The 27,444-nt window shown below is 34.3% G+C and overlaps 2 protein-coding genes across 5 annotated transcripts; both read left to right on the top strand.

Moving 5' to 3' along the window:
• Window positions 1–117: 117 nt before the first annotated feature.
• armc3 (armadillo repeat containing 3) lies at window positions 118–19,531 on the top strand. 4 transcript variants are annotated; one of them, XM_683526.9, is made up of 18 exons: window positions 118–168; window positions 289–357; window positions 2,078–2,195; window positions 2,329–2,454; window positions 2,541–2,609; window positions 4,478–4,653; window positions 5,103–5,297; window positions 5,473–5,656; window positions 8,717–8,869; window positions 8,981–9,089; window positions 11,396–11,645; window positions 11,840–11,976; window positions 15,757–15,925; window positions 16,032–16,132; window positions 17,738–17,836; window positions 17,917–18,114; window positions 18,205–18,367; window positions 19,055–19,531. In XM_683526.9, the coding sequence occupies exons 2-18, from the start codon at window positions 310–312 to the stop codon at window positions 19,253–19,255; spliced, it is 2,496 nt and encodes an 831-aa protein (XP_688618.3). In that variant the 5' UTR covers window positions 118–168; window positions 289–309; the 3' UTR covers window positions 19,256–19,531. The 4 variants fall into 4 exon arrangements, with proteins under 4 accessions (XP_688618.3, XP_068073281.1, XP_068073282.1 ...); XM_068217180.2 differs by having other exon boundaries at window positions 2,078–2,247; XM_068217181.2 differs by lacking the exon at window positions 18,205–18,367.
• msrb2 (methionine sulfoxide reductase B2) lies at window positions 19,489–26,803 on the top strand. The gene is made up of 5 exons (NM_212921.2): window positions 19,489–19,863; window positions 20,775–20,872; window positions 20,949–21,025; window positions 24,321–24,468; window positions 24,567–26,803. Exons 1-5 carry the CDS (start codon window positions 19,737–19,739, stop codon window positions 24,669–24,671), a joined length of 555 nt encoding a protein of 184 aa, NP_998086.2. The 5' UTR covers window positions 19,489–19,736; the 3' UTR covers window positions 24,672–26,803.
• The last annotated feature ends 641 nt before the right edge of the window (window positions 26,804–27,444 follow it).

Below are 27,444 nucleotides of genomic sequence, written 5' to 3'. Positions count from 1 at the left end.
CCACCTAACGGTCCATGACCGGCATATTTTAAACTAATAGGCAAATAAATACATGGCAAAGTATGAATCAAGTGATTCTTGCCCCACCTACAGGTGACACGGGAAATTAAACATGTCACCTAGCAACAGCAGCAGGCTAAACAGACACACACTGTCGGAGAAGCACAGGTAACGTACATTTTGTAGAAGTGCTTAACGTTAAACAATTTATATTATTTTTTATTGTTCTCATCTTGTTGGAAGATATTCTTTCTTCGTTTCTGATACATTGTACCTTTTGGCATGTAGCTTGCAGTGTTCGTCTTCTAGATGGGGAAAAAAGTCAAAAAAGAGGCTGAGACATGCCCGAAAGATGTGGTGAGAGCGTATTTCTTGACCCTTGAGATTTTGCATGACTTCCTCGCTATGGTAGACCGTTTCAACATTAAATAAAAAAAACATAGCCTACTTATGTTTTCATGCTACTAGTACTTTCTTTTTTAGATACAGTTGTCCTTTCCATGAAGTGGTACTAGTAAAGTAAGGCCTAGCTACATATCATGTTCTTACAGTGTTTTATTCTTTAGATTCTTACTTTAGAGTTACCTATACAGTACCTTTTCAATAACGTTATACAGAGCACTGCATAAATAAGTACACCCCGTTTTGAAAATGAATATTTTTATCCATTTCCCAGTGAATATATGCATTTTGGTGCATTTAAACAAAACAGATTTATTAAACAGATATATTCACTAAAACAACATTTTAGTCACCAAGCATATTTAGAAATTGAAAGATCATACAAATTTGTATTTAACATTTTTCTATAACATATAAGTTTGCGTGTACTTAATTTTGGACCGTTATTGTAAATTATTTTGTTGAATAAGCTCCAGATTTGGCTTCAGTACTGGCTAATCTGATGTATATGCACAAATATAATATTGTATAGCTTCCTTTTGAAAATATGCATTTAAAAGATAGATTTAAAAGGGGTCTACTTATATAGGCTGAGCACTGTAACTATGCTAGATGTTATCTACAAGATAAAATATTCTTTAGAAACCAGTTCTTATTCCTGAATACTACTACATTTTTAATATACCACCATATATTATATAATAGCCTGCTACCTTTTATTTGTCGCTAGTATTTAATCATTGTGCACTTGTATTATACTAGTTAATTGGATACATAATAACTATAAAATATATGCTAGTTTTTAATTTTTGTATACTAATAATTATTAGCTAGGTTATAGTTTTATTCTAGAACTTAATCATTGTGCATCATACATTTTAAATATATAATACGACTAATTCGTTTGATATCTTTTGCAGTTACTACAAAAAAACAATTCTTATTTTAAAAACTTTTTGAAGTAACTAAATATTTGTTCGTCACAAGTAACAACAGAATAGCTACTTAAAAAATATGTTCAAGTAATAAGAATTAACAGGTTTCATATTTTGTGATTAAGTTTTTTCTATTTATTTACAGTTATGAATTGCATTATAAGACCTTTAGCTCTGCTCTGTTGACTTTGTTTGTTAAAAACTCATCTCTGCAGTGTTACAAATTGACTTTTATTGAGATTGTAGAACAATATTTTGTATATCAAATAATGTATAGACTATTCATTCTGTAAAATAACAAATAAATAATAATACTGCCAATTTCTCACCAGTTTTTGTACTGTAATTAACCACACCAATACAGAATATGTATGATTTCAAATTATGATTAATAATATTAATAAAAGACACTTTTTCAAACTTTTAAATTTTAAAAGTTGTTGAAGGAAAATCAAGGTCCCATAATGCAGTTTAAAAGCATAAAAAAATCATAAATTAGCTGTAGCTGGACTTATGCCACAACAATTGGCTGTTCATTCCACTGTGGCAACTCCTGATTAATGGGGAACTAAGCCGAAAGATTAATTTTTTCAGTGTGTCTGGTAGTACTACTGCACTAAATAAATACCAGTACTTCACGAAAAACATAAGGTCTAAAAAATAGGTACTAGTTTCATGAAAATATGACTTCATATTCCGTATGCCAACATTTTAATACAATTCACATTTAATCCTTTTAGTTCGACCCTTTATCCATCGAAAGCAAAACTGCAACAACAGCAGTTCTGATGCTCAGCTCCCCTGAAGAAGAAGTGCTGGCCAAAGCTTGCGAGGCCATCCACAAATTTGCAGAAAAAGGTAACAGTGTCATCTAGTCTTACAATCTGAGGTCATTGAGAATTTTGCAGAGGTAAGTGTCCACTGTGTTCCCTCATGTGGTATTACTTCATTGATTTCACTGTGTGTTTTTGCTGTCTGCTGCTATTTTTAGGTGATGAGAATAAGACTTGTTTGATGTGTTTGGGAGCGATTGAACCCCTTTCTCTTCTCATATCTCATGAAGACAAGATTGTGCGCAGGAATGCTGTCATGGCTTTGGGCGTCATGGCTTCTAACAGTACGTAGGGTTTAAAAATAGGCACAGTAAGTAAATCAAAAGATTTTTAGCAACATAGTATTCATTTATTTGTCACATTTGAACAGATGAAGTTAAAAAGCACTTGAAGTGTCTGGATGTGATACCTGCAATAATCAGCAAACTGTCTCCAGAAGGTACTGGTAGCTTCTATTTTCATTTTTAAATTGAGTGCGCATTTAACCATTCATGCATTCATCTATAGGCTAAATAAAGATAAAGAATATACTCTGTATATATATACAGTTAGAATTATTAGCCCCCCTGTGAATTTTGTTTTCTTTTTAAATATTTCCCAAATAATGTTCAACAGAGCAAGAAAATGTTCACAGTACGTCTGATAATATTTTTTTCTTCTGGAGAAAGTCATATTTGTTTTTATTTCGACTAGAAAAATAGCAGTTTTAAATTTTTTAAACACCATTTTAAGGACAAAATCATTAGCCCCTTTAAGCAATTTTTTTTTTCGATAGTCTACAAAACAAGCCATCATTATACAGTAACTTGCCTAATTACCCTAACCTGCCTAGTTAACTTACTGTAATTAACCTAGTTAAGCCTTTAAATGTCACTTTAAGCTGTATAGAAGTGTCTTGAAAATATCTAGTAAAACATTATTTACTGTCATCATGGCAAAGATAAAATAAATCTATTATTAGAAATGAGTTATTAAAACTATTATGTTTAGAAATGTGCTGAAAAAAATATCTTCTCTTCGTTAAATAGAAATTGGGGAACAATAAACAGGGGGGCTAATAATTCTGACTTAACAACTATAGCTGGTCAAAAAAATGGGGTCAGCAGGATTTTAAAATTCTTTTAAATAAGCTTTGTTCTGCTCACCAAGGCTGCGTTTATTTCATCAAAAATACAGTAATGTAAAATTGCTATTGAAAAAATGTTATTGCACTATAAAATTACTGATCAAAGGTAGTTTATAATTTTATTTAATAATGTATTCCAGTGAATTCATTGATGAATTTTCAGCTTCATTACTCCAATCTTGAGTTACATGATCCTTCAGAAATCTCTCTAATATTAATTATTATTATTGTTGTTGTTGTTGTTGTTGTGGTGGTGGTGGTTGCAACCCAAGCTCATTATTATTATTATTATTATTATTAATGGTGATAATAATAAAAGCATTAATGACTGGAGTAATAATTTCATTTGAAACTAAATACAGTAAGTAATAAATAAATATTTGCTAAAATAAGTATTTAACAATAACCATTTTTTTTACATTTAATAAATGCCACCTTGATAAACAGGCAACCACAACAACAACAAGCACTAGATAATAACAGTAATAATGGTACATTATATTATATTTATTACTATTTTTATTGTGTAAAAAATATGATCTTTTTTACATTCATTCATCCACCTTTAAAAGGAGGAGGGAGAACATAACTTGAATACAATTAGTTTTCCCTATCCAAATAAAAATATTAATATAAATAATTTATCAATATTTTTATATATTTACCTTGATTATAGTTATTCCTATATGAATAATAATATTAGTACATTTTATTATTATTATTATTATTATTATTATTATTATTATTATCCAAAATAATTAAAGCAGGGTAAATGCAGGGTAAACTACTTAAATAGAGATATTAATATTGCTTATTTTACAGGTAAATTATTATCATGAAATAACAATTCTTGTATTGTTTCATCTAAAAAAGTTGTTTATACTTATAATAATAATAAATACTATTATGATTATACACTGATAGAATAATACAGTATATTATTATATATTTAAAATAAGTTTATTGTTATTGTTTTTATTATTATTTTTCAAACTTTGATTATTATTTAAAGAAGAAAAAAATATATCACACTCTGGAAAAAAGTATTTAATAACATAAATATTTTCTGACAATAAGCCTTGGTGTCTAGAGCAGTTTACCCTGCATTTACCCTGCTTTAATTATTTGTAAATGTTTGATTTCTTGTCCACACATTTAACCTGCCACCATCTGTTCCTCAGAGAATGTTATGGTCCATGAATTTGCCACATTGTGTTTGGCATCATTGTCAGTGGACTTCTCCTACAAGATCCAGATATTTGAAAGCAATGGACTTGAACCTCTTATTCAGCTCTTGTCCAGCCCAGATCCAGATGTGAAGAAAAACTCAGTGGAGTGCATCTTTAATCTAGTGCAAGTAAGACAACAGATTAGTCAGAGTCAGTCAGAAAGTTTGCTGTGATTTCTGATTAAAAGGTATCTTGCAGGATGGTTTCAAATTGGTTGTGTTTTAAATAACATCAAAGATACTTAATCAGCTTTAAAGGGATATTTACACAAAAATGACAATTCTTTTACTCACCCTCCATTTATTCCAATACGGCTTGAGATTTTTTTTTTCAGTTGATCATAAAAATTTGGACTTTTTTGAAGAATGTTAGAAACTCATAATTTTTCTATAGATGTCAGTGGTTACCAGTTTCTGACATTCTTCAATGTATCCTCTTTTTTGTTCAACAAAAAGGTTTGGAACTGTTTTGGAAATTTTAGGGTGAACTGTTCCTTTAAACGCAGAACTCTTTGTATTCCAGAAGGACACATTTCAGATCAATTATTTGTGCTCTCTGCTGCTCTGTGTAAACTCAGGACGTCCAGAATAGAGCGGCTGTGCAACGTCTGAATGGACTCCCTCCACTTCTGGACCTACTGCGCTCAGAGTTCTCAGTCATTCAGCAACTTGCACTGCACACTATAGAGAAAATCACCACTGACACCGAAACCTGTGTGGCCTTCAGGAATGTACAGGGCTTTGAGAGAATCCTGGAGGTTGTGGCGATGAAAGTAGGTTAATTATGCACTTCTAAATTATTCATATAACACTTAGCCATTTCAAATCCGCTCCTTCATTCATTACTAGTAAAATCATTCATCTGCATGCAGGTTAAGGACAATTTAAGCATTTCTATGGAAATCATAAAGCATGTGATTGGCAGTTGTGTTTTTTCTTGCCTGACAGGAGTTTAGTGACCTGCATGAAGGGGCTCTTAGGGTTATCTTGAACTGTCTGGAGGACACTGAGTCCATGCAGCTTTTTCAGACGATGGGGGGCCTGGAACAACTACTGCAGTGTGTTGGCACATCCACAGTGGCTGAAGTGAAGGCAAATGCAGTCAAAGCCATAGCCAAGATGGCACAGAGCAGTATGTCTACAGGAAAATCTTTTTTAGACAGATAACTGTGTGTGTCTTATACACTTTCACCTAAAAATTCAGTCACACTTTTTAGCCCATACCCATATAGGAATAAATTTTTTTACAATTATTATAAGACAAAAGGATTAGCCCTCTTGATAAAATTGAATCCCCCAAGCACTTTTTAATAGAGAACACATTTTTAAACACAATGTTAAAATATCAGCCACTTTATAAAGTACACCTTACCAGTAACCGGGTTGGACCCCTTTTCCCCTTAGAAATCGAGACTCATCAGACCAGGCAACTTTTTCCCATTCTTCTTTTGTCAAATTTTGGTGTGCCTGTGTGAACTGTAGCCTCAGTTTCCTGTTCTTAGCTGACAAGAGTGCCACCTGGTGTGGTCTTCTGCTGCTGTAGTCCATCTGCCTCAAGGTTCGAAGTATTGTGCATTCTCGTCTGCATACCTCAGTTGTAACGAGGGGTTAATTGAGTTACTGTTGCCTTTCTATCAGCTGGAACCAGTCTGGCCATTCACCTCTGACCTCTGGCATCAACAGGGCATTTGCGCCCACAGAACTGCTGCTCACTGGATATTGTCCCACTGGACTCTTTTTCAGACCTTTCTCTGTAAACCCTAGAGATGGTTGTGTGTAAAAATCCCAGTAGATCAGCAGTTTCTGAAATACTCAGATCAGCTCATCTTGCACAACAACCATTCCACGTTCAAAGTCACGTAAATCACCTCTGATGCTCAGTTTGAACTGCAGCAGATCGTCTTGACCATGTCTACATGACTAAATGCATTAAGTGCTGCCATGCGACTGGCTGATAAGGAATTTGCGTTAACGAGCAGTTGGACAGGTGTACCCAATAAAGTGGCTGGTGAGTGTACATGTAATATCAGCTAGCTACTTTTGCCTTTTCCATAATGACTGTACACATATTTGGCTAGTTATTTTGAAAGATATTAGTATTACAGCTTAAAGTTCAATTCAAAGGCTTAACTAGGTTAATTAGGCAAGTTAAGTTTATTAGGCAAATCATAAGACAACAGTTTGTTCTCTAGCCAATCAAAACAAGGTTTTGTTGTCTTGGTAATGTCAAGTTGGCATGACAAAGACAAAAACAGGTTGTGATTTATTTGTTTTTGTCAAACTGTCATAACAAACAATGTCAACTTTGCCTTTTTAATGACATAACTTAGCAATTAACACATAACAGTTGTGATAAGCATGCATAAAATTCACATTCACTTTCATGATAATAAAGGTTTCATGAACACCCCTGAATAACTGTGAATATATATTGAATTAATACCTTAAAAATATATATTAGCAATATTTTATTTCCTATTTTGATGGTGTATAAACCACCTCAAAAATCTAAGGTATGCCATTAATGTACACCTACTTATAAGGTAGACTCTCAGAAATAAAGGTACGTAAGCTGTCACTGGGGTGGTACCTTTCCAAAAGATACAAATTTGTACCTAAAAGGTCCATATTAATACCTCAAGAATACATAAGAGTACCTAAAAAGTACAAAAGTGTTCCTCTTAAAATTATTAGGTACTAATAAATACTTTCGAGGCACTAATATGGACCCTTCAACTACAAATGTGTACCCTTTGAAAAGGTACCAACCCAGTGACAGCTCACTTCATTTCTGAAAGTGTACCTTAGGTGTTATTTGTACACTTTAAATTCCTCCTTACAAGATTATATATCGTCACCTTGGAATTAAAAGGTTCTATCTGCGTCTGAATGATTTTGAGATATTGAGCTTTAAAGTTTTTGCATTCCATAGCAAACAGTATGTGTGTAACATTTGTTTTTTAAATAAAAACTCTTGAAATGTAAACATCTTATAAAAATAACATCCCATAATGTAAATAAGTTGTCATTTAAAAAGAATATATAAAAAGAATGATAGAACCTTATAATTCTAAGATGACGATATGTTAAATCTTAATATAATGTATTAATAAGATGTAAATATTAGTTTATCAAGAGTACATAATTGTACTAGCATTTACTCATTTAAAAGGGGGTATTTTAGTACTAGTGTAGGGGCACATGAGTGTCATTTACAGGTGTAGATCCTTGGTTACATACTAATGGTACATTGTCTGCACATTTTGTCTTAAAGGGATAGTTCACCCAAAAATTTTGCTTTGGTTATTAATTACTCACTTTCATGTCTTTCCAATCCCCTGAGACCTTTGTTCATCTTCAGAGCACAGCACATTAAATATTTAGATGAATTCCAAGAGCTCCATCATTCTCGAATGACTCAAATCATCTTCAAAATGACAACAAAAAAAATCCTTAAAAAGTCCAATTGTCTTGTGGACCAATTGGAATATTGTGAAGCTAAAAGAATACATTCGTGTGCCCATGAAGATGCCCATGTGTGATTTCCTTTGAGGTATACCTCAGCAGCACGGCATGCATAAAGAGCACATCACTCTTGTGAACACGTGCCCTATACTGACACTGATGAAAAAATGGTAAATAAAGTTATTTTGGTTTTTAAAAGCATTTTCATAGCTTGATAATATTCTAATTCAGTGTTTCTAAACCACATTCCTGGAGGACCACAAACACTGCATGTTTTGGTTGTTTCCTTTGTTTATCACACCCATTACAGGTCTTTCAGTCTCTGCTAATGAGCTGATGATCGGAATCAGGTGTGTTTGGTTAAGCAGACATGGAAAATGTGCAAGGCTGGTGGTCCCCCAAGAACGTGGTTGAGAAACACTGTTCTAATTGAACCATTGTAGACATATGATCTGTATTGGGAATGTTAATGGTAGCTTTCTGAATGAGTCAGGACTGTTACTTTCTATGGAGGATGAAGTAGATCTGTTCATTTGTAACTTCATTTGCAACTTCATTTGTATTCCAAAGAACCGACTGTCTCAGGGCTTTGTGCCATGAGGGTGAGTAATTAATAGAAGAATTTAAATGCATTAGTGAATTATCATTTTAAAGTTGTATAATGGTAGAAGTTCAAAATTAGATTGTATAATTTTAAATTTTATTTACAATTTTTTCTGTCATAAAGGTGAGAACAGAAAAATTCTGCATGAGCGGAATATAGAAAAAACTCTCACTGACCTTCTCACACAGGAGAACGAAAGTGTACGCACTGCTGTGTGCCAGGCTGTGGCAACAGTGAGCAAAAACCTCTCCAGCAGGGACACATTCAGAAGTCTGGGTAATTGCATTTACATCAAATATCCAGACCTGTTTTACTTTCCCTTTTAATTCAGTTAACATTTTCACTCTTATTGTATCATTCCATTGCTTATATGTCCATGCATTTCAGATGGCATCAGACCCATTGTGCAGCTTCTGAACAGTGAAGGAAGTGAATTAAGAATGGCCGCAGCAGAGGCCTTGTCCAGCCTGACCAACAGCAACAATCTCAATGCATAGTAAGTCATTAATAGCAATTTGTGCCCGCAGAATGTAGTTTAGAGATGTACATCCCTGGTTACATGCTATTGGTATGTTCTCTGCACATTTGTCTTGAAGGTGCAGTAGGTGATCTGCCTAAATGCTAACTGGTTAGCATAATATATTTGAAACACAATACCTCCTCTGCTGTCCAAAGCCATGCCTCCTAAAATCAAGAACGCGCTCATTAAAGATGACAGAGACCCACTAGATCATGTCATTCACCAGTTAGAAAACTTTATAATTCTACAATTCTGAACCAAAAACTGGCCGGCGGGGTGCAGGAATTACACTCATTACTAAGCCATACTTACATGCTATTTCAGACTGAATATTCAAAGTAGCATGGTAAACAACACACCCACATAGCAAAGTTTCTCTGGCCCAGCTCTGGCTCTGTAGCAATGAATTACGGTACATGATTGGACTAAGTCTGGCTTCCATACAAGGGCCAAACATGTACCATATCTGGGCCAAGTCTCAGCCAAGTTAATAACCAATAATTGGTCCAGATATGTTGGTGTATCACGACTTCAATGAATTTGATAATCTCATGAAGCATTTCGCTATATGGCCACGCTTTTTCTCAAAGCGACCTGATTGGCTGATTTTTTTTCCCTACTCAAAAATAATTTAAATGCATTTTAAAAGTGAGTAAAGATAGGCCAAATTTACATGTTTTTTTACATCTGGGCCAAATACTACGTTTGATCTGGCTGAAGTCTTATGTGCTGCCTTAAAGACGGTGACACCTCTGCAAACCTGGGCCTTGTTTGACCCACATGCTGTATGCCTGAGCCGGATGAATGCCTGCTATGCCAGCTTTATGCCAAATCTGGGGCAGAATTCTTTGCAAGGAGCGCGCCACACCTTGTCATTGTTCAAAAATGAGCCAATGTGATGTGAATATAAAACCAACTTCAGCTCAGTAAAATAGGCTAGGCAAATTAGTGCTATTTACTTATGTTTTGTTGTTAAATTAAATAAAAATCTACATTATCGATGCTGTAAAAGGTATCTTATGAAATTGAAAATAGTCTCATCAATCTTTCACTGGAAGATTTCAGTGGCTGATCAGCACTTCCGTGCATTACCCATTTGTAACGCAACAAAACCTACATAAGCTTCGCGTGACTGAAAGAATTTTAAAACATAACATTACATGGGGTCGTCTTTCCTCCAATGATGCAAAAGTAACTCCAATATTGATTCAGGATTTTAAAAAGTTTTGATTCAGCATTTGTTTTTACCGCTGTCTGCATGTGCATGTGCTAATGCCGAATCTGCATGAACAGAGGTGCACAGATGTACAAATCTACATTTATTGACAGACAGTTTGGGCTACTTATCAGAATTATGGGAATTATCGGCTCGACAATATTTAATTGGATAAACATTTAGTCTTATGCCTTACCCAGAATATAAAAATACACATACATACATTAAGATCATTTTACACTTTAATCATTACTATTAGAATGTGAAGAGATTTTTAAACAGCACAGAAAAATTAGTTTCTGAAGACCATTACCTACTGCACCTTTAAACAATCCCCTGAGACATTTGTTCATCTTCAGAGAACAAATGTAGTAATTTTAGATGAAAACAAACTCCAGAAAGGTACCAAAAACCATCCTTGACGCATTCCATATGCCTTCAGAGGTTTAATCTGAGATTTAATCTGAATATTATGAAGCTGCAAGATCTGCGCACTGAGAAGTAAATTAAGAATGGCTGCAGCAGAGGCATTGTTCAGCCTGACCAACAGCAACTTAGTCGTTTTTAGGCCCACACAGAAATTGAGCCTGCAGAAATCATTAAGTCTATTTATTTACCCATGTAAATGTGTATAAATATATATTTATTCAGTTTTTATATTGAATTTAGTACTGCTTTTTAAAAAAAAATGGAAATGTTTTATGTACAATTCAGTTTAAAAAGTCAAATTTTCTGTCTTTTAGTAGATATATTTTATGAGAGACTCCTATAGCTTCCTATAGCTTTGTTTACCATAATTGGGTCCGCTGCTTAAAACATATGCTGGAATAGTTGGCGGTTCATTTCGCTGTGATGACCCCTGATAAATAAGAGACTAAGCTGAAGGAAAATGAATGAATGAAAGTTTTTAGTCACGATACTCCTAAAATCATTCTGCATTAACCTGTAGAGTTTTTACAAAATTATGCACAAAAATGACAAACAAGTTTGCAGATTCGGTCTGGCCCTGGTCAAGATTATCTACTCCAGAATGACATTTTTAACCTTTCTTTGTCCCCATTTTTAGTGCTATATATGATGCAGAAGGAGACAGGCTGTTGGTGCGACAGCTGCAAGACAGCTGCACTGGAGCAGCTGTGTATGCGGCAATGGCCTTGACAAACATGGCATCACAGGAGGAGCTGCGGAAAAGCATTCTGGCCCATGAAGCCATGCCAGCATTGGTGGAGCTGCTTCACTCCACTGATAATAACATTCTCATCAGTGCAGTGCAGGCTGTGGCTTCACTGACCTGTGATGCAGAGGCCAGGCAGGAGGTAACAAGCAGTGCACTGCACAAAAGAGTCCATTTCAAAGGTCTACACAATCACCACAGCTTATCAGCTAACTGAGCGCCGGACAAACAAACTTTTTTTCTGGGTCAGGGGTGTGAAGGGCGTAAATGGATATTGTTGTGCAGTGCATTATGTGTCATTTCTGGTGATTGTTTTGCTGTTTTCTTTACTTGCAGCTGAGAAATGTTGGAGGGCTATCAGCTTTAGTTCAGCTGCTCAAATCGATCAATGCTGAAATTCGCAGAAATGCTTCCTGGGCAATTAGTGTGTGCGCAAACGACGAAATAACAGCCTCAGAATTGTGTAATGTTGGGTAAGTATGCTATGCGTTACACACAAAATGGAAGATTTTTACAGTAAAAAGTCACTAAAATCTTCTCTTTCTCATTCTGATGCTTGATTTACAGGAAAGTTCATCCAAAAATAAAAAATTCTGTCACCGTTCACTCACCCTATACTTGTTCCAAACCTTTATGAGTTTCTTTCCTCTGCTGAACTCAAAAGAAGATATTTTGAAGAAAGCTGAAAACCTGCCACAGTTCATTTTCATAGTTTCATGTTTTTCTTGCTATAAAGGTTAATGGTTATAGGTTTTTAGCTGTCTTTAAACACAAAACAAAAGGTTTGGAACTACTTCAGGGTGAGTAAAGAGTGAGTACATTTTCATTTTTAGATGAACTATCCCTTTAAATTTCAGCAGATCATCTTGAACATGAAATGCCACCATGTGATGATGAGAATCTTTAAAGGTGCAGTAGGTGATCGGCCAGAATGCATTAGCATATTAGCTTAGAAACTTTACAGCCCTCCCCTGCCGTCCAAAGCCCACGCCTCCTTAGGTCATGAACGCAGGGACACGCTGATTAGATATAACACTAGATCAAGTCATTCACCAGTTAGAAAACTCTGTGGAGACCATTGATGGAGACATGCACTTTACCAAGCGTAGTTGTTGACAGGCCAGCGGGTGCAGGATTTATATTTCCCCAAAACCATCACAGGCTGTCACTGTTCAAAAATGTGACGTTATGCGAACGAGCACATTTACTTATGTTTTGTTATTAAACTAACTAACTCCATGAACTTGAAAATAGCCAATCTTTTCGCCTAACGTTTTCAGTGGATGAACAACACTTCAGTGCATATAAACCCATTCATAACAAGAACACAGTCTACATAAGCTGTGCGTAGCTGTTATAATTTTAAAACATAGCAAAAGAAATACTTCAGCCATCAGATTTGTATTGAACTGCATAACATCATTGCCCTCCAGCGTGCAAAAGTAATCTCGATATTGATTCAGAGTTTAGATAGAAAAGTTTTGATTCTGCATTTTTGGCAGAAGCCCTTTCAAAACCATCTTTGTTGTCATGCATACAAGGCCATGTTGGTCTTTCAGAAAGAAGTTCAGGTTGATGCAGAGTTTGCCTGATGTCTCTCTGTCAGCGGTAGATCCATGCTTCACGTGTACGCGCAAGTGACATATCTGACTGTGCAGAAATTCAAATTTAAATTTGTTGACAGACAGTTTGAGATATCTGACGTAATTGAGTTTTTTATTGGTCCAACAATATTTAATTGGATGAACATTTTTTCGTCTTATGCCTTACCCAGAATATAAAAATACATATAAGGGTATTTCTTCAACTACATGCACTTTTTGTCCTTTGATCATATAACCAAAACTATATATAATTTTGTTCAAATTCCTCTTTCTTTGTCAAACTAACATAAAAAACCTACTTTAAAAAAACGTACTACCTTTCTATTATAATTTTTTCATATTAATGACCTTTTCAAGAGTTCACACTTAGCTGATGATTGATTATAAGCAAGTTTGGCATGCTGTCCCGGGAGAAACCGGGGAAAACCCACGCAAACACGGGAAGAACATGCAAAACTACACACAGAAACGACCACCGGCCTGTTAATGAACTAGAACCGGTGACGTTCTTGCTGTGAGGCGACAGCGCTAGTCACTGAGCCACCGTGCTGCCCTGTGGAGGGAAAGGTGAAAAGGTAGGGGTGGAAGGGGGGATTCTTCAATCGAAGATAACTGTAGTGAGAAAACCCTGGCTCTTTATAGTGGTTAGGAATGGCCTGATTGGTGGATCAAGCATGCTAATGCAGAACCAGCCGTGTTCAATCATAATCACGTGCTCCTCTCGAAATTAGTTTATGAATAAACTTCACTTAGGTGTCAAAATCACTGTTTTCACCTTGTTGCACACCCAGAGTTTTAAACTTTAACAATGAAAGTAACATTTTAAAATAATATTTATCTGGTATCTATTCATGTATCTTAATTAAGCAATAGTGAAATAATTTAATTATTTTTTAGTTATTTATGTGAGTCTATTATCAATAAAAATTTTTATACAAAATATAGCTGTCGCACCGTATCAGTGTCATTTCCACCACAACACTGTAACGTTGCTTTAAAAAGTTTGTGTGAAAGATTATTTAGGTGGTTTCTATGATAATGAATAGTGTCATCTGAGAACATGTTCAAGATGGAGGGAATTACAATTTTTATCAACAATACTTGAAGAAAATCAAGATTAATGTTGCTTGATAAGGCAATACATTTATTCTACATCATTTCCAAACATGTTGTACCTTCAAAGATGTTTTCAAAAACCAAACAAAATTAAGGTAAATAGGAGTGTTTAGTATACATGAATGCTAGTATCAATTAAAAGCTAATCGGTGAAGCTATTTTTCATTTTTTTCACAATGAACTGTTGAAATGTCATTCCCACCACTGTCATTTCCATCCCCACACACATTTTAAAAAATATTTTACAAAGTACTCAACACACATTAAAAGTGTATTCACAATGTATAAGCTCATGCTTTATTTAATATATGAATTCAGTTTTTTTCTAATAAGCTCTTAACAAAATTAATATTACATTTTAGAGTGTGACAGGTGTACAATTCAGCATACAACAAATTTATTTCATTGACAAATGTAAAATTATTATATATATTGTGGAAAGATTGGTTAAACTAGATACAAAAATGATCTTAGACAATGTTTGACTGCCATAATTTATTTCATTTTGAAATAAGCTGTATATTGAGATGTGGTGGGATTGACATTTGTTCAGTTCACGATGGAAAAAAAAATTCTCTTATCTAATTTTGTCCTCATACAGATCTCAAAACTAGACAAATTGTTCAAACTTATGAGCCTATGTTACGTTCATTTTGAACAAATTTTTTTTTTTTTTTTTACTTAACTTCACAAGCATTAAAGTGCCCGTAGTTGAAGAATGACCCATAAATACATTTAGATCATTTACTTTAATTATTACTATTGGAATGTAAATAGACTTTCAACCAGCACAACAACAAATGTTTCTAAGGACAATCACCTACTGCACCTTTAACAAGCATTAAATGTACCTGATAAAATGGCCACTGTATAACCCTTTAGCAGGTGCATCAGCCTTTTCTTTGAACATTAAAAAGGTTTCTTGCCAAGACTATTGACGTTGACATTTAAATAATGAACTGTGAAAGTAAAACCAGAAGATGGCAGCAGATCACAAGTGCCAAACATGTAGAAGATTATTAAGCGTATTTAGGACCAGTTTAAATGTCATGCATTCTGTCTTCTTCCTCTTGTGCATTTTAAACAATTGATATAATTCTGTCAGCCATTTTGATTATAATCTAATCACAATAGTTATTTTTTTGTATTTATTTAAGGATTAATATTTATATAATCCAATCTTGATCATCTGTTGTACTGCTATTGATTTCTAATTTATTTTAAACCAATCAAAAGAAATAAAACAAATGCCAGCATGATATAAGAATAATTTACAATTAAAACGATACATTTATCCCAAATTTCATATTACTGTAAATGACAACTGGGAAATGCATTACTATTAAATGACAATGTAACAAAACTACTACAAATAAAGTTCTAAAAATAGGCTTAATTTTTTAGTCTCTCTCTTTTGGGGGGATTATATTGCTGACCGTTTTTGAGAGATTCGTTCTGTTAGGTGTTCCATCACTTGAAGGGTCAGCTCATTGATTGTTTAGTCATTTGGCGTTATTCTCATCAATCTTACAGAGCTCTAGAGATCCTCCAGGAAATCAGCCTGTCATCACATCGTAGCAACAAATTCAGTCAGCTGGCACTTCAGAAGCTTCTGGACAGCAATCTATCATTGAAATATAGTTTGACTGGACACCTGTCATCCAGCGATATTACCACTGATGGCTTCTATGACCCTGGACAGGTCTGAATGTAAACGTTTCTCAAGAGCAAAACTAAATCTTCAGTCTCAAATGCTGCACAAATCAATCAGTCACTCTCTTTTCTCTTGTTTTGTCTTCCTCCTGTAGATAAGAGTGGGTCATCAGTTTCCTGTATTAGAGGATATATCAAAACAAGTGGTCAACCAGCATCGAGCCACCATTGCGGTCAATGGAAAACCTCAGAATCAGTATGTTAAGGCCAAGGGTCAAAAACTACTTTATCACATAAAACTTGCACAAACATTGTACCAAACAACTTTTCAAATATGACCCCGGACCACAAAACTAGCCTTATTTTTGCCAGTAGCCTAAAAAACAAAGTGTATGGGTCCAAATAGAACTTTCTTTTATGCCAAAATCATTCAAATGTTCTATGAAGATATTTAAAAATTGTCCAACAGTAAATATATCAAAACTCAATTTCTGATTAGTAATGTTCAATGATAAGAACTTCATTTAGAAGAGGAGTTTCTCAGTATTGTAATTTTTAAAAACTCAGATTACATATTAAAACAGTTATATCTCTGCTGAGATGTGTGTTTATATATATATATATATATATATATATATATTTTTTTTTTTTTTTTTTTTATTATTTAATCAGATTTCGGGGGTGGCACAGTGTTCAGTAGTTAGTTGCGTAAGACATACAGTATGCTGGAATAGTTGGTGGCTCATTCCACTGTGGCAACCTCTGAAATAGAGACTCGAAGGATAGGAAGATAAGTCGAAGGAAAATGAATGAATGTATTCAGATTTCAGGTGATGTAAAAATCTCCAATAAAAAATTTACACTAATGATAGACTTTCTGATCCAGGATCATAAATAGTGCTAATTTTTCTATTCTATTTTGACCAGTATTTAGATCTCTTCTCTAATCTCACTTTAGAGAGAAAACAAGTTCTTTGTGGAGAATAAAGGCTTTCAGAGGCCGTCCTATTCCACAGCATTAGTTCTCCAGCAGCACACTTGAATATTAAATACCTCTGTTGCGCAACAGATAGATGTAGATAGATGGATTTCCCCCCCGGGGGAGGAAAATTCTTTTGCCTGCATTAGCTCGGGAATCATGCCTGGAGCTTCCACAGGAGAATTGGGAACTCTGCCACTGAGGCTCAAGCAACACAATTTATGCTTAGTACAAGTTAATTGCATTTAAAGATTCTTAATTAAACACAGAACATTACTTGACCACTTTTATATTTTTGTGTTTGTTTTGATCTTGGCGTTTGTGGACAGAGTTCTGGACTTAAATGTCAAGTGAACACAAAGGTTACTTGATTAAGAGCTGTAGGATATGTTTGTGAAGGAGTTTACTTTTTGTCCATAGTGGAAGTTAAAGGAAAAGCCAACCAATATGTATCTGACTAAATAGATATGAAGATCTTGGGGGAATTTTTCTTTATCCAATCAGAGTGTGTGGGGCTTTGATGGCTTTTTTATGGTCCAAAATCCAGCCTACATATAGAACGTTTTGAGCTGAAATAGTTTATGTGTAAAGAATTTATATTATATATTTTTTTCTGAAAATGCAGCTTATTTGTTGGCTGGGGTTGTGTGAATTATTTTAAAGTGACTTAAACGTGTGATTACATTCAAGAAATTAAGATCAATTGTCATAGTGATGGAATCTCAATTCCTATCATATTTGTTTTCTATAAATTAGACTGATAGTTTGACCCACTCCTGGAATCCTCCAAAACAACCTAATACCATAAATAATAAGTTCATTTTTATTTTTCAGTTTAATCCTTTTAAGTATTAAAAGGCCTCATCATTTATTCTACTTTAGATTTATCCCCAAAGGACCAGAGGAAGGTAAACAAGACAGTCCAACAGATACTACAGCCTCATCTGTTTTAAACGGCAGAAGAAGCAGCAAAACACCAAGGTGTGTGTGTGAGCTGTGTATGTATATAAATGGGTTTCCTGTAAACCATTTTCCTGGTCTCATCTTTCTTTTTTTTCAAGTAAAACAAAGGGAAAAGGTCACAAAGAGGAAGATGAGAAAAAGAAAGAAGAGGATGAGTGCAAGCCACACCAGAAGATAATGGTGGAAGAAACATGGAGTTTGCCGTATGATGCTGCATTTCACAACCTTGTCAAAGAGGCTGCAGAATCCATAATGCCACTTAAGGATGAGGTCAAAATGTATACAGCTTTGGCCATGTGAGTTTTTCATCATCATCATCATCATCATCACCCCATATTTATCATCCACATGGCTGAAATAGGAAAATTGATGTGAGTTTCTCTTAGGTTAGTATGTGACGCGATGGGCGGTCAGGTTGAGCAACAGAAGCTTCATGACTTTCTTTGGGAGCTCCACATTAGCGAGCTGAAGTTTGAAGCCTGTTCCAACATCGTTCTCATTGGAAAGATTAAAAAGGGCACATATTTTCACAGAGCATTACTTTTTAAGGTAATTCATACATTCTTGTGTGCTATCCCAACAGGCACACAATGTCATAAGACATTAATATTAAAATGGTGATGTCAGGTGACCAAAATTCAATTTCTAGTCAGTGTCTAAGGACAACATTATTTTGATGTCCAGTAACGACATCAAATATCGTTAATATATAGTTAATTTTAGGTTGTGTTGGAAAGTGACCAAAAGCAAATGTCGAGCCAGCATCTTAAACTAACGTCATTTTGATGTCAAATACTGACATTTATTTGTAAGGGATGGCAAGCAAAATTCAACGTCTGATAGACGTCATTGTGGTAACATCCACGCAACGTCAAACTGTAACATCATTAGACGTTGATATTTGGTTCATTTTAGGTTTGACATTGACATTAGCCTGACATTGAGTTCTGACATCAACCCAGTTTTCATTTCCAAACAAAATGCAACGCCCCCAAGACATTGGGATATGACATCTATCTGACACATGTTGACATCTTGTGCTTGCTGGGATTTGGCAGGATCTTTTTGCTTGACTGTATAAAAATGACCTGACAGTGACTTCAAGACTTATACATTTAAATTGAACTGCAAGTTATATGTCTCCATAAACATGGTGGTTGAAAAACAAATGCAGCTTTAGTTACAACAGATGACTTTAGCCAGTTGTTTTAACAGATTAATTTCAATTCATTTTAGGTTCTTGCTGACCGAATTGGGCTGAGCTGTAGTCTCATCAGAGGAGAATACAACCGTGCCTGGAATGAAATTCTCATCATGGGTCCGAAGAAAGCTTATGGTTATTCTCAGCCTGAAAGCTATATCATAGACCTCATGCATCAACCTGGAAACCTCATGAAAAGCAACTCACAAGCAGCCCTAATATATCAGTCCATTTAAAGCAGATATTAATTTTGTTTCTGTGTGTCTATAGGGAAACTGAGAGGGGTGGGATAAATTCAATAATTTGACAATATATAAATTATACTCTGTAAAACAAAAATTGAATTAAATCCAAATAAAGTATTACCTTGATATAAAACTACGTGAGATATAAAATGCTGTGAATTGTGGTCAAGTCAGAGTTGTGATTTATGAAGTTCAAAGTCTACATTGATGAGCCAGAAAACAAGAAACCCCAAAGTCACATAAGTAAAAACTTCGACGTTCGTGAGCGGTTAGTCCATTGACAAAAGGTGCAAAGTTTGATCAGTTTCAGTCGCCAGTCGACCGTGACCCATAAAGCTGTGAGTTGTGACCGGTTTCCGCTGCTCGAGCTGTGAGGGGTGGAATGAAGACAACTGAGCTCAATTCTTTCCAGTCTATTGGGTTGCCCATCTTAACTAATAGTGGAGAAAGTCCCGCCAGTGCATGAAATAGTATGTCGAGAAGCATGTCACGGTTTCTAGTTCGCCTCTCCACTGTCGTTTCCAAAGGAGCGACTGGCAAATCAGTTTTACCTCAGAAGAGGATATTCGCTGGGATTCGATTGATTTCTTCATCTACGGGTAGGTGATAATTTAAACTAATATTTGTTTAAAATTGTTGTACCATCAGGCAGTCTTTCTGCTGTTTGTATTTTTTCTATTTGTGGATATTACGTTTTCTAATTACATTTCGTTATCTAGTAAGTCGGTGCAAAGTGCAGAACTCTATAGTCATGTCGCTTAGAACATGCATGACCTGAATACACAAATGCAGTTTACAAGGCCTGTGAAATGAACTATATGGTTTGAAGTGCAAGTCGAAAAAGTAAAGTTTTTACAATTAATTAAATTAATCTATCTATCTATCTATCTATCTATCTATCTATCTATCTATCTATCTATCTATCTATCTATCTATCTATCTATCATCATCTGTCGAACATCTATTCAACAAATTAAGTGGAAATCAGTGTTATTTCACCAAATATTAATTTCTTATCTCATTTGAAATTAACATTAATATTTTGTTGTTTAAAAATCTAAATAAACCAGTTTTATTTTATGCATAGTTGTAATGCAATGACCGCATTTTGTCATAAGTAGTACACAGAATAAACCAAATATTTTCGGTTTTACTCAAATTATAAATCATAAAGTTAGGGAAACATTTTCTAGAGGTTTTATAATAATAATAAAAAAGTGTTAACATAATTATGACACTTCCTAGAGTATGATGCCATTAAAGATTACATTTGTTATAGGTAAATAATTAAATATACTATATAAAATCAACTTTAAATGGGGAACATTTCAACTGTTACTATTAAAATGATATAATTGGTTTGAAACATTTTCATTATAGAAAGTTAGGAAAGACTTGGATAACCTAATTGCGTTTACAAATCATCATAAACATCATATTTTATTTAGTGTACTATAAAATATATGATGATTTGCTGCATTTATGACTCTTGTCTTGGCTGTTCCTACAGGTTTGCAGTCATTGACACGTTATGACCAGTCCACAGACTGGCAGAGAAAACTATCCCCAGAACAATATGTTGTTACAAGAGAAAAAGGCACAGAGGTGGTAAGTTAAATAAACATTGTATAGCTCAAATATGTTCTTTGTTCATCTCTTTGAGTAAGTACCTCTTTATTTTTAGCCGTTCAGTGGCATCTACTTGAATCACAATGAGGTGGGCATGTATCACTGTGTTTGCTGTGACTCGCCTCTTTTTAGGTAAGTTTTTGAAAACTAAGACACTATGATGTTTTTTTTTTTTTTGTAACTGATACTTAAGAACGGTAAGTACCATGAAGTCTGTTACTGGATATGTTGAAAACCCATGAAAGTTTACATGTATTAAAAAACATAAAATATTTGCAATTAGTGAGTTGGTGCTAGGTTTAGTTTATTAATGCAACACAACTCAAAATATAAAATACTTACATAAAATGCCTCATTGTGCAGCTTTTTGTTGTAATTTTCAGCTGAAGGGCAACAAAAGAAGCAATGTAAGTTCAATACTGTTTATTTTTCTCCACAAGCAATCTAAAGGTCCAACATCTATTTTGAAAAATGCCAGAAACAAGACATACTTGATATAAATAAGGCTTCATGACAAGGTCAAAAGTTTAATCATCCACTGACAACTTATTATTATTTTTTACTCTTATGGGTTTGATTGGACCAGCAGTGTATTGCTACATTTTAGCTTAATTACAACACATAGAGACACTAACTTACAACTTAAGCACTGCTAACTAGTTTTTGTTGCACCATTGAACTTTGTTTAAATGTAACTTTACATTCCAACTAAATATTTATGGAAGCCTCTCTCCATGCATGAATAACTGTAAAAGTGCAAGATTAGATTACATTGATGAGCTCATATTGATATTCAAGAACCACAATCTCACTTCCTTCATCTACTTCTGTTCACAGTCTTTTGCATGTTTTAATTATTTATCCAGATGTCCTTCCAAATCTCAATTTATTTCCAGTTTGAAACAGATTAGTTTAATTGTTTCTCAAGGAGTGTTTTGGATATATATGTTTTAGGTTAAATCTAAGAGCTCCTTCGTCCTCCATAGACAGCAACGGTCTGAGAAGAAAAGGAACCAAAACATTGTCAAAACATTCCATCTGACTTCAGTGCTTCAACTGTAATCATACAAGACCATTTTTGTGTGCTAAAAAACTGTAAAAGAGAATCTGTGCATGTTTACTATGGGCAATATGACGCACTGCTAACTATAATGGCAATATTTTTTATTATGATTATTGCAAACATTAAAAAACAAAGAACAGACAGAGAAACCCTTCATTTAACAATAATCTGTGCAAAATGTAAATGAAACCATGAAAAAGACCAAATGAAGACAAAAATGACCTACAAAGACACTGCAATAGATTACAAGTCTTCAGATATTAAAGAAAATGATTGGTCCATCTGGTTTGGTAGAAAATAAAACAGTGGATCCCACATTTTATCAAATTTTGCAGGGTTCTGAGAGGTGGTGTTTTATTCTCTCCAAATGTAAAGCTGAGGTAAGCCCAGATAGCCAGTCAGAAAAGAGGCTTTTTTTTTGTGCCTATAATCATGTCTTTTTGAACAAGAACACTTGAGAGACTAAAAAAAAATCTGAACAACCAAAAATGGCTATCATTGGGTCAGGAATTATGTTGTGAAAATATTGTGACAATGTTCAATCTCAATTCTTAAACTCTTTTCTGGACTTTGAATCAATGTCTCTGGACTGTTGTTATCTCTGACGGAGCTCATGGATCTAAAATATCTTTATTTGGAATATCTTCATATTTCACCATACAACTCTTGAAATATAGGTTTACTTTTACATTGAGTGGGCCTTGGTGAAATAGGGTTTATCTCAATGTCTTATACAGAATAAAATAACATTTGTATTTTAATGGAAAGAAGAACTAAAAGTAAAAAATATATAAACTGAAATAAAAATGTGCCCAGTTATGCTAGCTTAACACCAAACACTGAATTAATCAACATAGGCTCATTCTAAAAAATGTAGCCCTTTCTACGTTTTTGAAGATTGCGAATTATGTAGCCAGAAGTACATATGGCTGCATTTCGTCTTTAAAACAAACGCAATGGGGCAGTATGACGTCGTTCCTTTTCTCCCTTACCAGCTGACTGCTTACCTTCGTGTGGACAGCTTTCCTGCTGTTACCAGTTTGTCCGGTAGCTTGTCATGTACTTTGGCAGACTTGAGACACAGAGAGGAGGGGTTCAAGGCGAAGACTAAAACAGAAGCCAAAAAATAAAATAAACACAATTGCAAAAGTAAATAACAGGGTAAAAATGTGGGAAAATCTAAAAACATGGTAAAAATCAGATGATGGCTTTTTTTCTGGATTGCTTTTTAATAATCTCTGTGGGTTTTAGGCAAAACCTATAGAATACACAAGACTTGTCACTCGTATACTTTTAAATGGAGAAAACTGTCTATATGGCAAATGAAGCCCCACCTTCTAGTTCAGTAGCCAATCATTGATTGCAATAGAATGACAATTCTTCGGGGGAGGGGCTTAGACCAGATGTGAGTTTCTATAGATTTTGTGTATTATGAACATTTAGAAATAAAAACAGACAGTTGTTGTTTAAATGTATTGGTTATTTGTAATATGAAACGTAATCGTAAGCTTGGCAAACAATTTTAGAGATTTTACTGTTTACCCATTCAGACAGAATGTCCGAGCATACTGCCCGAGAGGCATTTCAATGATGGCCACCGAGTGAAATGACTTGCCTTATAAGGGTTTTGGTTTAGGGAAGTGGGTGTCCAGGTCAGTCTGTGCTTTTGAAAACACTATTGGTTGGGTTTAGGGAAGGAGGAGGTTCGGTCAGTCGATTGGTTGGTCAGTCAGTCAATCAGTCGACAATCAATCAATCAGTCGACAGTGGCCTCTGGTGAATTTAAATGAGAACAGCAGGCATGAATAGCACTCGTGAGAGAAATTTGAGAACCCAAAAAGTGTACACAGCAGCCTCTGGTGGATTAGTGAAAACAAATACCGCAAAAAAGAGCTCCTGCGACGTATTTGGCTCTCTCTCCAATATTGTATATAGCGGTATGTTTTCAGAATGAGCCTGGGTAGGAATTAATTATTTGCATAAGTGAAATAAATCCAAAGTCAATGCAAATGTGGAAAAAAGGGCAAATTAAGAACAGTGCAATAGTGAAAAACATCCCCTGAGTAAATTGGAGCAAGTGACGCAGTTGAGTGAACCCAGCAAAAGAATGATCAATACTTTTACAGCATTTATAAATCACAGTCCAACAGTTACTAATTCGTTATTATGATCCAAAGTTGTGCTTATTACCATTAGTAAGTGCACTGTGAGTTAACACAAATAACAATCAACTTTATGTAATAAAAGAATTGTTTGTTATTTGTTGATGTTAGTAAATACATAACCATTAAAGTCTGACTGCATAATGGCATATCAGAATGAATTAAAACTAAATAAATATGATTCTGCCTTTGACTTGGACAGCTCAGAAGCAAAATATGACGCAGGAGCTGGCTGGCCGTCATTCTGTGAGGCTCATGGGACTTGGGAAAAAGATGAGAGTCATGCCAACATTGTGCGCCGCCCTGATAACTCACTTGGCAGCACAGGAACTGAGGTCATCTGCAAACATGTGAGTCTTGTTTGTATTAATTATATAGTCAGTTTTATTTTCAGATTCCCAGAATAACATTTTGTTTGATTTTTGTTTGGTTTGATTTTGTTTTATAGTGTGATGCCCACCTTGGACATGTCTTTGAGGATGGTCCTGATCCGACCGGACAGCGATTCTGCATCAACAGTGTAGCACTGAACTTTAAACCCAGAGAAAAGTAATGCCAACAAATCCAATAGTGCAAATAACAAAAACAAATAGCATTGGAATAACAAATGTCCTTAGTTCTGTGCTATGAGTCGTGCCGGTTCACTCCTAAAATGATAACTATAACAATAACTATATTAGCATCCACAACAACAAACATTTGAGTTTATATTGACTGCCCACTTTTTCTGCAACATTGGTTTCCATATTGATTTTTCCCATTGATTTTTCCAATAGGAATTAAGCACACGACACTGTTAAATGTATTTGACTTTTATCATAATACATGATATAATGATATTATCACTGCTGCAAAGAAAGGTTCTTTTAGCATGTACAATTACAAACAGAGCTCTTCATTTTCGGGCATGGCTTAAAGCAGTGTGTCCCAAAGTGAGGGTCGCAAGACAATTTGCTTAACGATTTCCAAAATGGTTGAATGTTAATTATGTAAAATGTTAATAATAAACATTAAAAAATAACATGCAAAAAAAAGTCATCAGCCTTTCGATTATTATTTTTTTTTTTTGCAACCCCTGGGGTTATTACGTTATATTAAAGACGTAGCAATTGGGTTCAACACAGGCTCATTCTGATTACGAACCCCTATAAACATATCTGGAGAGCACCAAATATGTCCCAGGAGCCACTGCCACTGTGTAAGTGTTTTCAGTTCTCAAATTTCTCTTGCGAGTGCCATTTTGCGCCTGCTCTTCTCATGTAAATCCACCAGAGGTCGCTGTTGACTGGCTGACCGACCAACCAACCGACCAATCCCCCATCCTCCCCATCTCTAAACTTAACCAATAGTATTGTTAAGAGCTCCTATTGTGACCCGCCCTAACGACTTCCCTAAACCCAACTGACAATTTTTTGAAAGTTCAGAAAAAGAAAACTTAAAGACCTGTAATGGATGTGACAAAGGAGACATGCAAAACATGCAGTGTTAACATATGAAATTATTTGTATTTTAAAATAAATAACCTAATAAGTCTTGAACTCTACTGTTAATACAAAACTTTGAATGTTCTGAAAAGCCATACAAATGGTTTATATAATAAAATAACTATTCACTGTATTTTAAAGTGTGTATGATTAGGGCTGCACGATGCTGGAAAAATCTAACATTGTGTTTTTTTTTCCCAGCGATACATGTATATATTACGAAATTAATACAATTTTGGTAGATTTCTTTAAATAGCTCTAATTGGAATGGATTTATATAAATAAAAATAATAATTAATAAAAACAAAATTGAGCAAAGATAAAAATAAATTTAGCAGTCAGATATTCAGGTACAGTAATATGGTACGATACAATATCAATATATTTTGCCCCCGATTATGATTATTACGAATATTAACCATCCACAATATATCATCATATTCATAAATGAAGGGGTGGATGCATCAAAAATGTAGAAGATGTATTTCATTAACAGCACATATATTTTGTAGAATTGCAACATTGATATGTTTGATCTGACACTATGAGAAGCACCACCTCATGTACAGTCATCTAAGTGGTAAATGGTAGCAGTGCAAGGCTAATGAAATAGTTCAGATCTTTTGTACCTTTACATAAATCCTGATACTTGGCTACATCATTAGTGTACCGGGAGTGGAATAAATCTCAATAAACCAGCATAGATATTTTGTCCTACCCCTAATATTGAATAATCAAATGTAATGTAAATAAACACTGTGCATTCTTCATTGCTGATCAACTATAATAATCCCAACTTCACATTGAAAATGCTGCGGTGTGATTATGGCGAATGAGCACATTGCGATATCGATGCTGAAACATCATATTGAGCAGCCCTATTCATGAAAACATGTTATGCATGGTCATTATCATGATTTATTGTAGCATTTAATATTGGCACGTCTAATAGGGATCTGCTTATCTGCTTAAGTCTTTGTTGTTATTATTATTATTAACATTTTAACCAAACTATCCAGCTATGAGGAGAATCACAGCATTTAAACTTTGAGAAAAATCAGAAAATAAGAAAATAAAGAAATATTTACACAAAATTGTTTAACAGCTTATCTGAGAAAAGTAACTACAGTCCCACAACGCATTGATGACATGAATGACAATTTAATGAAAAGAAAATGAAATAAACATTGATTAAAAATCACAGTGTGCTGCAGTTTTGTCATTTGATTTTTACATGCTTGAACTCTTTGAAGCAGGGTGGATTCTGATGGTCAATGTGCCTTCATGATCTGGAAAAATCTCAGAAAGTGATTTCAATTATTTCAAGTTGATGTGTCCACAGTACATTGTTGTTATAGTTATCATCTTTGGTTTGAGCGTGCATTTAGTTTACAATATTTACTCTTATCAAATACAGACACAAACACACACACACACACACACACGTATATATATATATATATATATATATATATATATATATATATATATATATATATATATATATATATATATATATATATATATATATATATATATACATATTTGCAGGCTGTGTTTGTGAAATGGTTCAATTAAACATCCATCTTGTACCACTTCAAAAAGGTGTAAATATTTATTGCATAATATATTTTATGTTTGAGTGGCACTGCATAAGAATAAATAAATAATATTATTAATAATATTATTATTTTATAGAATGTTAATACTTATATAATATAGATATTATTAATAAGTTATAATGTTATAACTAATATTACAACTATAGGATATTACAATGTAAATCTATGAAAAATAAATCATTAAACAATTATGTTTTTATCACTATAAATATTATTATAG

This window comes from Danio rerio, chromosome 24 (genome assembly GCF_049306965.1).
Source record: "Danio rerio strain Tuebingen ecotype United States chromosome 24, GRCz12tu, whole genome shotgun sequence".
Classification (NCBI taxonomy): Eukaryota; Metazoa; Chordata; class Actinopteri; order Cypriniformes; family Danionidae; genus Danio; species Danio rerio.
The sequence above is the reverse complement of the archived record's forward strand: the minus strand, read 5'-3'. Positions and strand labels throughout refer to the sequence as shown.

What these genes read in the sequence shown, in the direction of transcription:
- msrb2 (NM_212921.2), top strand. Translation starts at nt 19,737, where the DNA reads ATGTCGAGAAGCATGTCACGGTTTCTAGTTCGCCTCTCCACTGTCGTT. An exon ending in GAGAAAAAGGCACAGAGGTG is followed by an intron (nt 20,873 to 20,948) that starts GTAAGTTAAATA and finishes CTTTATTTTTAG; the next exon opens with CCGTTCAGTGGCATCTACTT. An exon ending in CTGAGGTCATCTGCAAACAT is followed by an intron (nt 24,469 to 24,566) that starts GTGAGTCTTGTT and finishes TTTGTTTTATAG; the next exon opens with TGTGATGCCCACCTTGGACA.
- armc3 (XM_683526.9), top strand. Translation starts at nt 310, where the DNA reads ATGGGGAAAAAAGTCAAAAAAGAGGCTGAGACATGCCCGAAAGATGTG. An exon ending in GCATCTTTAATCTAGTGCAA is followed by an intron (nt 4,654 to 5,102) that starts GTAAGACAACAG and finishes GTGTAAACTCAG; the next exon opens with GACGTCCAGAATAGAGCGGC. An exon ending in AGAAGCAGCAAAACACCAAG is followed by an intron (nt 17,837 to 17,916) that starts GTGTGTGTGTGA and finishes TTTTTTTTCAAG; the next exon opens with TAAAACAAAGGGAAAAGGTC.